This window comes from Echinops telfairi, unplaced genomic scaffold (assembly GCF_000313985.2).
Source record: "Echinops telfairi isolate 266 unplaced genomic scaffold, ASM31398v2 ScPeMD7_7466;HRSCAF=8504, whole genome shotgun sequence".
In the NCBI taxonomy this organism is placed as follows: Eukaryota; Metazoa; Chordata; class Mammalia; order Afrosoricida; family Tenrecidae; genus Echinops; species Echinops telfairi.
In genome coordinates, this window is record NW_022111366.1 from 6,889,219 (window position 1) to 6,901,791 (window position 12,573).

At 49.5% G+C, this 12,573-nt stretch overlaps 1 protein-coding gene across 4 annotated transcripts in view; it reads right to left on the minus strand.

Annotated features, from left to right (window-relative positions):
• The window catches only part of SLC22A15 (solute carrier family 22 member 15), a 128,428-nt gene that overhangs the window by 79,493 nt on the left and 36,362 nt on the right, over positions 1-12,573 (minus strand). For 3 of the 4 annotated variants that reach the window (XR_006679425.1, XM_004714861.2, XM_045283700.1), the window contains exons 3-4: positions 4,189-4,321; positions 3,282-3,446 (exon numbers count right to left, since the gene is read on the minus strand). Coding sequence is in view for 3 of the 4 variants with exons in the window: in XM_004714861.2 (XP_004714918.1) it covers positions 3,282-3,446; positions 4,189-4,321 (298 nt within the window). In the remaining variant the exon portion in view is untranslated. The remainder of the gene's footprint in view (positions 1-3,281; positions 3,447-4,188; positions 4,322-12,573) is intronic. The other variant, XM_045283699.1, reaches the window with a different exon arrangement.

The following is a 12,573-nucleotide window of genomic DNA, read 5'->3' on the forward strand; positions in this document are numbered from 1 at the left end:
GGGCTTTTGTGCACAGGCTTCACCCTCTGTTTTATAGAGAGCGCACCCCGGATTATTTTGCAGCCAAGAACCATAAAACTTGCAAAAGCGGGAACTGCGTAAGATGGAAATCGGTCAGAGAAGGAAAACTCAAATATTTTCTGCTAAAAGGAGAAAAATACTGGTGCTAAGACAGAGCCCTGTCAAAGGTGGGACACTCGCTGAGTGAGGCTGTTCCACGTCACCGCACTGTGTTCTCACAGGTTTTCTCAGCAGAATTTGCCAAACTAACTTCTCACTGCTGGATCATTAGGCCAGTGTTTCCATTTAAATCTAACCTGAAAAAGAGCCCATATAGGAAACAGGAGAGACACCTTTCTTTGAGCCTGATTATAGGTTATTAATTCCTTATTCCATAGCCCTGTCCTGTGCCCCACCCCCACCCCCACCCCCAGCTCTCTGCAAGCCAGGAGCTGACATGACAGTAACAGGCCTTTACTGATTCTTACTTCCTGAAATCGAACTCGTATTCTGTATCGTTTTTAGCCATCCCAGCCCCTTCTCCATAACATCACAGCCAGTCAAACACATGATGTCAATAGGTTACTTGATTGAAAACGCTGTCTGGGGAGAGTGACTATCACTAAGACTCTACTTTTTAGAGCAGGGTCCACACCCCTTCTTGCTCTACATTTAGGTGTATTCCAACTTCTTGTAATTCCTCAGCAAGCTTGAAGCCCCCAAACCCAAACCCAAACCCCAATCCACTGCTGACCAGTTTCAACTTTCAGCCACCCCACATATGGCTTCCGAGGCTGTAAAGTTTTATGAGGCCCGACAGCTTCACCTTCCTTCCTTGCAACAGCTGGTGGGTTTTGAACTGCCGACCTTGTGGTAAGCAGTCCAAGGCCTACCCCATAGCGCTGCCTGGGCTTCTTCTGTGAAGCTACCCAACTAAAAACAAACTCACTGCCGTTGACTCATTGTGACCCTACTGGGCAGGGACGAACTGCCCCTGTGGGTTTCAGAGACTGTAACTCTTCCCAGGAGTAGAAGCCTTTCCCCTGTGGAGCAGCTGGTGGTTTTGAACTGCTGGCTTGCAGTCAGTAGCACGTGTAATCGCTATGACAGCAGAGCTCCTGAGAGAAGCACAGGCATTTACAAAGAGATTGTGGGCGAGCGAAAGCAGCTTGAGAAGACAATCCCAGGACAGGCCTGGGGAGCCCCTGGGCTGTGGGAGAGCAGGAAAGCCCACAGGGCTCCAGCACCAGCTAGCACTTCCTTTGTCCTGGGTGCAGGTCCGAGCTCGGGCCTGCAGGAGACTCTTCAGTCGCTTTGAATTTCACACTGAATTTGGCAACCATCTGGTTCCACTGTCATTCTCCACCCCACCCTTCCTTTAGCTACGCCACCCCCTTATCATTTCTACAGAAATTTTAATAGCTTCATCATAACACAGCTTCAAGGGTACGAAGGCGAAACTCAAGGACGTTCACTGGCTTTAGCGACTGACAAGGAAGCAGGAGACCAGGTCCCTCTGTGTCCATCACATGCAACAGGACAAGGACAGGCCTCGGCCCACCTGGCAGGCTCAGGGCAGCACGCTGGCTCTCACAAGAGCACCTGCGCGGAGCACCTCGAATAAGATGTGAACCGTTGGATACGGGCATGTGCTGACTGAGGCTGTCTTAGTAGCAAGATTTGGGAGCTCAGGAAAACTGAAATCAGAGCCCCCTGGGCCTCTTCTGGGTACAGACAGGGTGGCAGTGACTTCTATTTACATTAATTTCTTGGGAAGTTCCAGCAGGTCTGACACCCCGCTACCGGAAAAAATGCACTACGGTCTCAATGGGAATCGGCATCTCAGAGTCCCACTGGTCCTAGCCCATGGATTGGGCCAGGGGACAAGGCAGCGGGTTGAAAAAGGCTTTGGAAGCTGTTACAGAAGGAATGAACCACCGAGCATTGCCAGGCAGCTATGACTCGGGCGCTAATTACCCCAAGGTGGTGTAATGGTTACGGGCTGGGCTGCGAATCACATGGTCAGTAGTTCAAAACCACCAGCTGCTCCTCGAGAGAAAGACGAGGCTTTCTACTCTTGTAAAGAGCTATTGTCTTGGAAATCCACTGGGAACAGTTCTACCCTGTCCTATAGGGTCGCTGTGAGTCGGAATCTACTTGTTTTGCTTTGTTTTAATTCACCTTGTAAGGTGGATAGAGGTTTAGGGGAAATGGAGCGCGGGTGTCTTTTACTTACCTTCCAGCTCAATCCACTAGCCCCTGCAACACCAGTGAAAGAGGGCAGTCCGCCTTGCCGGGACTGGTAAGGTCACCTTGTCGGGTCCCAAGGAGGGGTCTCACAGCAGGGGAAGGACACAAGGCAGTCCCAAGGGCCTGAGCTCTGAGCAACCCGGATGGCGTCACAGCTGCCTCATCTGTAACGTGTGGGCAGGAGCTCTCGCTTGCATACCACGGGCATAGCAGAACCAGGTCAAATGCAAGCACGCTCCCTGGGGCACAGAGACGCCGGCCAATGTGGTTCCGTGTGTTACTTAAGAGCAAAGAGAGAGGTACTCTTCAACATACAGATACTCCTTAGATGCCTGCCTTGAAGCTGCCCCATCAGCTGCTTCCCACACGGAGACCAGACACCAGGAGTTCTCAGGACTCATCCAAAGAACGGAGAGCAAGACAAACCGGTACTGCCCAGAGAGCAGGCTTGTCGGCACTGACACTCTCCGAGGACAGTAGTTTCAGTCCAATAACCCTCTCGACCTGTTCTTTGACTATATAGACGTCGTGCTTGAGGGGAGAGGGTTGTTAAAAACCATACAATATGGGTTCAATTTAGAAAAAGGAATCAGTGAAAAAAATATTTTTAACTAAAAACCTCTACGTTAGAACTCTCTCCTGACTTGACGGAAACAGGGTTTTTTGTTTTTTTTTTTTTTAAGGAGGGATTTAATAAGATATAATAAGAAAGCTTCAAACAGGAAGTTTCTCCTATTTCCTACTTGAGCACCCTTTTGCAGTGTAAGGTAAAGGCAGATACAGTCTCTGTAGTGACTGCCTTCCGGGGTGATCTCACTCTACAATCCTCTGTTGGCAGTCCCAGTGAGGCATGGGCTGGGGGAGACTTAGCAGAGAGGTAGTTATAGAATGATTCATTCCCGGTCACAGAAAGCAAGGCTAACTGGGGGTGGAGTCACTTGAATGGAACCGTGTTTTCGGGTTCCATGGACGCTCTACGGGGTTCTCTGGAGCTGCTCACCATCTCCAGAAGGCCGGGGTTTGCGCAGTACCTGCCAGTGCCCAGTAGGCGGTGCCCACACATTCGTTTAGCAAGACAAAGGCCACCAGCGACATCCCTCCATTCATCATGCCCACCAGGAAGCGAGTTGTTGCAAAGAACTCATAGGAGGGGGAAAACCCGTTTGCAATAGCGAATAAGATGTCCAGAGCAAAACCTAGCAAGAGAAGGACAGCATCCGATTATTCAGAGGCAAAACGGCATTGGATGAGCGTTACAAATAATATCCATTAGTTGGTAAACATGAGTCTTCTTCGTGCCTTTAAATTGTCTGAGCTGGTATATTCCCCCCCCCCCTTAAGTTTTTCTTAGAAACTATAAAGAAAAATTGAAAAAAATGTTTTTTCTTTTCTTTGTTACAAGTTGATTTCTGTCCATCACAGTGTTTAGTTAATCGCAATCACACCAGGACGTGAACGTCTTCTTTGGACTGCGTTTGTGAGAAATCGATGGGGAGCCCCTCGGAGCTCATGTTCAGTGAATCCCCACAGAGACAGGAGGCCAGGTATCTAGCAGACTGTCTCAATCGCTGACTTTTCTCCTTAAAAACAGGCCATCGCTTGGGGTGTGGAGGTTACAGAGCACACCATTATCTAAGAAATGTGTATACTGCCAACATCTAACCTTGACCAGGTGTGCTGGCCACTAGCATATGCTTGGCCAGAAGGACTCTACCGCAGTTTGGCCTCCTGCCAAGGTGATAAACATGGGTTCCGTGTGCACACGGCGGGTCTCTGAGCACCTGAAGCAAAGACCCGATGCCGCTGAGTTGATTCCCGTTCACCGCCACCCCGTGGCCATCAGAAGAGAACAGAGAGTCCCCCTTGTTTAGCTCCCTGGGGGCCTGAAGGAGACCTGTCCCCTTGCTCAGCTCCTGGGTGCCGGCCATCACAGATTACCTGCGAGGTAGACTTTCTTCCTTCCGAAGCGATCTGAGAGTTGGCCAAAAGAGATGACTCCCACAAACACACCGCTGAAGAAGAAGGAGCTCGCTGCGCTGACTTTGTACGATCGGTTGGCGATTAGAAACCACTGGAGGAAGGAAGAGACACAGTTAGGTCACACAGAAGATGGATGTATTGACACGGCTATTCAAATACTAAATATAAATAAATTAAATGACTAAATATACAACAAAAATTAGCACACAGGAATTTCTTCACCTCCCGGCCAACTAAGTGCACTGCTGTCAGTTCTGATTCGCAGTGGCCCTACAGAGTCGAACTGCCTTCCCAAGGCTGTGAGTCTCTATAGAAGCTCTGCCACCTCTTTCTCCTGTGGCGCAGATGGGAGATTTGAACCACGCACCTCTTGGTGAACAGCCAAGCACTGTATCCACTGCATCACCAGGGTTCTTCATGACCCACTAATGGCCAAGGTTTACTGTCACACCCACCTTGGACAAAACCCAGGGAGTTATTCTTCAGAGGCGCTAGAACTCAATACATGGAACAGTTCTGGACACAGCATTTCACAGTTAATAGTCTTTACATCTGTGCTCCTCAACCTAAACCCTGTGTTTCCTGAGAGGAGGGGCATGTCCCACTCACCGCCATTTCCCTGGTAACACTACACAGCCTACTTGAGACCAGAAGGGAAGTCTCCTTTCTGCGGCAAGGCGATGCACTCAACACCCCGGAGCCTTCATAACTCCCACATCCGGGCAACTTGAAAACTTCAAAGGAAAGCAACAATTCTATGTTCAAAACACCAGGATCTAAAACACTGTCTCGAAACGTGTTAAATAAGGTAATCTCTGGCGATAAGGATAAAAAGTCCATCTATGTTAAAGAGGTCATTTCTCAAAGAGCACGCCCCTACAGCCAGCCAAGGCAGCTGTATCAAGAGCCACTTCTCACAGAGAACTTGGTGCCCTTCTCTGGCTTATGGCTCAAAGCGCCCCCAACCTCTCTTCTTCCCTCGTATCTCCTGCAAGACTCAACTGATAAAAAGATTTGGGCCAGCCAGCTTTGAGATCTCTCTGTGCAAACACAAAACAAGACAAAAAGGCTCAAGGTCAGGAGGCAGCAGGCACAAATGACCCCTCACTAATTATGCTGTTTGACTTCTGAATTCTCCCATCCTTCACATGTCATTTTTACCAGAGCTAATTAGCTGGTTTCCCCAGCCCAGCAGTTCTCAACCTGTGGGTCGCGACTCCTTTGGGGATCAAATGACCCTTTCACAGGGGTTGCCCAATTCAAAACAGTAGCAAAATGACAGTGATGAAGTAGCAACAAAAATAATTTTATGGTTGGGGGTCACCACATCATGAGGAACTGTATGAAAGGGCGGCATCAGGAAGGCTGAGAACCGCTGCCTTAGCCCTCATGGATTAGAAAGAGGTAGCAAGAGAATTACTGCTCTTAGAAACAGGAAGTGTAAGATATAACAAAATAATCCTAATTTATAAATTATCGGGTTCGTGGGGGAGGGGAGGGAGGGGAAAAACGAGGAGCTGATATTAAGGGCTCAAGTAGAAAGCAAATGTTTTGAGAATGATGATGGCAACAAATGTGCAAATGTGCTTGACACGATGGACAGATAGATGGTGATAAGAGTTGTACGAGCCCCCAATAAAACGGTTTTACAAAATAAAAATTAAAGAATGAAGGAAATGTTCTAAAACGGATGGTGGTGATGACTGTACACTTCTTGCTCCTCGTGACGTAACTGAACTACGGAATTGTTTGAGGTTATATGCCAATAAACAAAGGAAAGCCTAGAAAGAAATGGGAATCAAGAAGTCACAATTCTTGGTGCCAGTCATAATTACATCGGGAGATGGTAATGGAAATGATAAGACCCCAAACAAAACAAAAACCTACTTATTGCGAGTGGTCAACAACAGTTAGCATCTACTAGCAGTTAATGATGACGCTACTATGACCAAGGTGGACCAGGCCCCTCTTCTCATGGAGTAAGACAGACAAGGAACAGGTAACCACGCGGGGAGACGCTGGGAGGGAGTTACTTTAAAGAAGGCTTCTCTGGGGAGGTGGCACTGCAACCGGGAGGAAGGGAAGTGGCTGCTCAGGAAGCAGGAGAGAAAGCGCGAGGCCCCAGGTGAACACACACGGTGTGTCTCCAGTGGGGGTGGCACAGGAGAGGTCAGAGACACGGGCGGGCATCCGATCACACACGGGGGCCAGGTAGAGCCGGGATTTTAATCGAGGGCAGAGGAAGATACCGAGTTACTGACGGATCTGTTTAAAGAGTACTCTGCCACTCCCTCCCAGAGATTGTACCGTGACAAGAGAAAGTGGGGGCAGGGAGGTTCGGGGGACACAGGCTAGGTGGGAGAGAACGGTGGCTTGGGCCAGGGTGAAGGCAGCAGGCGATGCAGAGAATGATGGGGACTTGGGGCGTATGTTGGGGGTGGAACTGAACGCTTGGCTGATGAATGGATGTACTGACAGTAAGTGAGAGAAGGCAATCAAGGCCTGAGCGTAGTCGTTAACGTCAGCAACTCCATAGGGGGTGGTGGCACTTCCGGGGATGGAGAAACGTACAGGGATGCCAGGCAGATGGGAGGAAACCAAGAGTCCCATTTGGGGCACACACGGGTTGAGATGATTCTAGGATATCCCAAGAGCATCTGAGATCCCCCGCTTCTGACACCAAGCGATGTGGTAGGTGACAAATCCCATCCTCCAAGCCACTGTGTCCTGTAGAAATCTTAGCTTCCTTGTCCTCTTCAGGGCAGATCCCAGTGGCCCACGTAGCCCAGGCCCAGGCCGTCACTCTGACCCGAGCAGCCCAGGACAAGGTCAGCAGGGACCAGCCACAAACTCCAGAGTTCGCATGACTTCACACCACTCAGTCCCATTTGGATTTATGTTTTCTTTTCCCTCTCAGGGACCACCTACCACCACAGGAACCCCTAGGAATCCCTCTAGTCCCACTAATCCTTTGGATCCAATAATTCACTGGAATGACTCAGTTGAGGGTGAGGTTGGGGAAGAGCGTTCCCGTCTCAAAGAGGAGCATGCTTCTCTCTGCTACATGTGGTCACCAACCCTGAAGTTCCTCTGAGCACTGGGTTCAGGGCTCTTATCAGTGGCACCACGTGGCCATGAGAGATGCCATCATGCCGTGCAAGGCTTAGTCAGTGCGAGGCATCCAGTGCGTCCCTGCTGGCTCAGCCAGCCTCCAGTGATTAACCCTAAATCAACGTCCAGCTCAGGAAAACCAAGGCAAAGGCCAACTGATCATGACGGTTTATGAAACAACAGATCTGGGGGAAAGGCTCAGGACTAGGGCCCAGAGCAATTCATTTCCACAATCAGGGCAGACGAGAACCATTACAGACATTTTACAAGGGGTCACACAACAGGAAAACAAGGTGGGGTGGGGGCAGGTTGTCAGGAGGCTACAAGAGAACACCGGAGTCACACAGAAAGGAGCTACTTCCGAGGTCAGGTGAGAAGAGGGGGGAGCTCGACCACCGCGTTTGGAAGCAATGGCCTCGTACAGACCGTGTTTAGCACCGTGAGAATGGAAGCAGCCTGGGAGAGCCGAGGAGTTGGAGGAGGCTGAGGAGCTGAAGTCATCGGAGGTGCGGACAACGGCTTCAAGAAGTTCTACTGGGAAAGAAAGCCACGAAGTGGGGGGCTGTCTGCACAGGAATGTGAGGACAAAGATAAGTGGGTGGTTTAGTTGTTTGTTTTCACGGGCTATGCTAGAGCCCGGGTGCATACCTGTGAGAACAATCCAGGAGAGGAAAGCGGGACCTGAGGAGACAGGTACATAAAAAGGCAGGCATGAGCCTCATGTCCAAGGCAGCGGGCAGGCGGGCTCTTAGCCTTTCCCAGCAGCAGCAGACGGCCCCATCAGAGGACATGCCTATATGCAGAGAAGGACCGTCTGATTGCTGCTGCTGCGCTGGTCAGTGTCACTGGGATACCAGCAAGTCCCCCGTGGGTGCTCTCAGGAGTGGGACTGGGCACAGTCTAGAGAAACGCTGCAGGACTGCCAGCCCTGCCGAAAACTCACGTGACCTTCTGTCATCCATTGTATGTGGAAGAGGCGGACAGGGAAGCTTACACAGAGTTGGGCGGTTCTACAGTACTATGGAGAGAAGTAACAGGGACTCGAGGGTATTTGCAAGGCAGCGACTTATGATAGTGGCATGTATACCAGTGAGGGAGGAAAAGAAGCCCTGAGGTGGACTGGGTAGCAAAATGAACGTCGTCATCAGGAAAATCCCGTGTTCTTGATTTCCCATTCTTGCCCCACACCAGGTTGTCCCTGAAGGAAATCGCTCAATGAACAGCATCTATCTCAACGGAAGGCTCCTCCCTCTTTTACATCCATTGACAACCCCCCCCCCCCATTGGCACTTCCCAACTTCAAACCACCAGCTCTTCTAAAGATCCTATTACCACCTCTATTATCCTTTGTGGAAGAGAAACTAGCTTAATGCAAAACAACCAGTCCTCCCTTCTTCCACAAGAACAGAATGTTTTACCTGGGCGAAACGAAGGAGGAGAACTATCCAGATCTGCTTTACAGTGAGACTGCGGGCAAAAGGGTGTAAACAAAAGCATCAAGTGGCAGCTTCTAGGGCCCTGCCATGGGAGACAGCTGACTCACCCTGCGTTCTTGCACTGCCCCACTACGTACAACAGGGGTGGGGAGCCGCCTGCTGCCAAGGGCCAGCTGGAGAGTTAGAACATCATCCCAGGCGGTACCAGTCACACACCTCATTCACTCACTCCTAACGTAGGGCTGAAGCTGCTTCCCTTTGAGGAGATGTGTGACGCTAGCTGGCTTTGAGGACTATACAGGCTTCATGAGGCCCACAGGCTGGACATTCCCCACGCCCAGCTTAGCACGTCAATGTAAATGCTGGGGCTGCATTTTGGACCACATGTTAGGGATGCTGCAGCCAGAAGCTGAAAGGATCCTAAGTCACTGAGAAAGCTTGGGTAGGGCCCAAGCACTGGTATTCTGTGTAGCTATCCAGTGATTCCCATCGGCAGCCAGGTTGGCAGGCCCTGTCGTGAACCTTGTCCTTGTCAATAACTGTTATCACTTCTAAAATCTCCATCTGGAACACTTGACTTCGTCTCAGATCACCATCCTTTTTGTCTTCCACCTCAGGTCCTCTAGCACCCTCGTTCAACCACCTCAAGGTTCTAATTAGCAGATTCTGTAACATGACTTATAATCATCACAAAAGATTAGCTCGTGCTAAGAAGTCCTTCACAAGAAAGGATCTATAGTATATTTTTAGGAATCAAAGAGATGAAATGATCTGGCAATCAAAAAAGAAATGTTTGTTTTGTAAAAAAAAAGAGAGAGAATTTATTTGGAATGCACGGATAATTATATGGCAGCATTTCACATCCATGACGGGGGTCTATGGAGAGACAGTTTCAGGTATAAAAAAGAAACCAAACCCCGGAACTGTCAGTCCCGTTGTTTTCTCCTCCAGATTGTTCATCCAGCCTGTCCTATCCAGACAGGCCTGCGGAAACAACATGCATAAAAACAAGACAGAGCAAAACCAAGCAACACTGTACAACAAAACAGCAACAACATCAATCCACTGACGAAGAACAAATTAAAATATACCAAGCAAGAAAAACTTGTGTTTTCCAGTCTAGCCCGTTGGGGCACCATGCCCCGTCCCCAATGTCCACCCCCATCACTCCCCGGGGATCTTTCTACTCCCCTCCCCTGCTGTTCCGCTGCACCGCCCCCCCCCACTCCCCCCAGTGCCTTGCCTCGGCATGGCGGGGTCAGATCAGGCGCAATTCTCACACTGTGTCCCTGGTGTTGTCCCCCGCAGGGCCATGGCAAGATATGACAAAATACCCATTTATAAACTATCAAGGGCTCATGCGGGAGGGGGGAACGGGGAGGGAGGGGGAAAATGAGGACCTAATGTCGGGGGTTTAAATGGAGAGAAAATGTTTTGAGAAACGATGTACAAATGCACTTTACACAATTGATGTGTGTATGGATTGGGATAACAGTTGTATGAGCCCCTAATAAAATGTTAAAAAAGAAAAAAAGAAGAAAAAAAAAAGAAAAGAAACCAAACCATGGCCCATCGGTTCTTCCTAGAAAAGACAGGACTGCATGTGCCGGAGCTCTCGTTCCGTACCAGGACCAGCAAACCAGGACCAGGTGTGCTTGTTTTGAAAACTGAAGTTCAAACACTGGCATTGATGTTTTTCATGTGCTTACTGTTTGTGTTTTCATGCTTGTAAAAGTTGGTCTGCAACTTTAGCCTTGCTTTTCTGGCCTCTTGAATTCTGCCAGCTTGTTAACAGTATACAAGGGGCTGAGCTGTTGAGGCGCACACTGATGTGTCTGATGCTTAATCACTAAAGGAAGGCTAAACCTGGCTACTCAATAACCCACTGTTCTGTTGGCCACGCTTGACGGAAAGGGCGAGGATGCCTGCCTGGGACCAACCTTGCAACAACTGTGCATCTGTTCACTTCAAGGGCGCTTTTAAGAAGCAGCCCAAGGGATGTTGGACCAGCAAAAGCCAAATTCTGCTGCTCAGGCCACCAGCTCCAAGTGTCAGCGTGATCTCCAGTTATTTGTCTTCATATCGAGGATCACTGGGCCAATGTATCTCCCTGCCTTTCCTGGAATGCATGTGGGTACTGATGTTCCAGATGAAAGGGAAGACAGCACCAAATATGAAAGAAGCAATAAGCGAATGGGAAGCTCAAGGACAGATCTGGGAGAAGAGGGCACGATGGGGCCGGGGTGCCACCTCAGCTTGCACGCTCCACTGCCACCACCCCATCCCCAGGACAGGGCAGAGTTTAGCTGAAATGTTTTCGACTTTAAAAGCATCCAGCATGGGTACAATATTTATCTGCTATGTGATCCAACGACTTTCACTCTGTCAAGTTACAGAACCCTGCTCTCTATAGCACTTGAGAAACGATTGGTTAACTATTTTCAGAGGTTGGAAATAGGTCACTCACCTATTTTTTGTTTTTAAACCCTTTCGTCATTACCCAGTACTAGGGTAATACCTAATCAGGATATTACCGGGGCATCTGAAAGGTAACCTATGGTAAACTTAAAGACGATGGCCGTGGCATTCTCAGGAATGCGCTCGTACCGTGGCTCGTCTGGTCTCTCACTCTAGGTTCTAATATCCATCGCAATGGCCACCCGGCACTCGCAGACAACACTCACGATTAAAGGGTTTATTAAGGAAGTGAACAGGCTATAATGCCAGTGAGGAATGCTCAGGATAAGAGTTATTTAGAAAGTGCTACAAAGTTCTTTCAGGTGTGCTAATAACTGCCCAAAAGGAGTATCACTCCTCTGTAAACCTAGGCCCAAATGCATTCAGTTTAAGCACCTTTGTCCAGCAAATTCAGCCCCCTAAATTACCGCATATACTCATGTTTTCCAGCACATTTTTAATGCAGGTTTGTGGTAAAACTACGTGCCTCTGATGATATTTGGGCCACGTGAGTGCCCAGAGGCATCCTAGTCCAATAAGCCGCAGCCCAAAGGTGCTCAGCTGCACTTCAGTGGGCCAGCAGCCAGCTTCCCCAGTTAAGTGCCCAGAGTTACCCCACTCCACCAGCCAGCCTCGTGCCCATAAGCACTCAGTTTCACTTGCTCCGTGGGTTGGGGGTCCACCACTCTGTTCCATGCTCTGGCTCCTGGTTCTGCTGCTGCAGCTCCTCTGAGGTTACCGCTGCCTCCGGGTCCAGGAAGTTCCCTGTGCAGATGATGCGCACGGCTTCTGGCTGAGAGTGAGATTCCCCCCCACCCCGCCCTGCTTCTCAGAGGGCTAATTTTCTATGCTGCAGGAAGGCAGTCCACAAGGACTCACAGGTGAATCCTATCCGTTTCCCCCACCTGACCGGACTCATTGAGGAGCAGGTAACTTGGTGGGAGACTGGCTAGAAGAGCCAACATGAACCAATTTGGTGCCCCTGAGTATGGTTGTCCAACAACCCTGGTGGTGCCTTAGCTAAGTGCCTGGCTGCTCACTGAAAGGCCGGTGGTGCAAACCCACCCGCTGCTCTCTGGGGAAAAGAAGTGGCAGTTGGCTTCCATATCGGTTTACCGCCTGGGGAGCCCTCAGGAGCAGTCAGACTCTGGTCCTACAGGGTTGCTATGAATTGGAATCGATCTGATGACAACAGGAAAGAAAGAAAGAAAACAGTCTAAGTCACTGAAGCACTTTACTGGCTAGAGATTATTAAAGGAATCAATCTCCAATTTTTTTTTAAAGCTAGGCCAAATTCTAAAGGCACAGAATGACTATTCTTTTTGCACTAATTCATTTC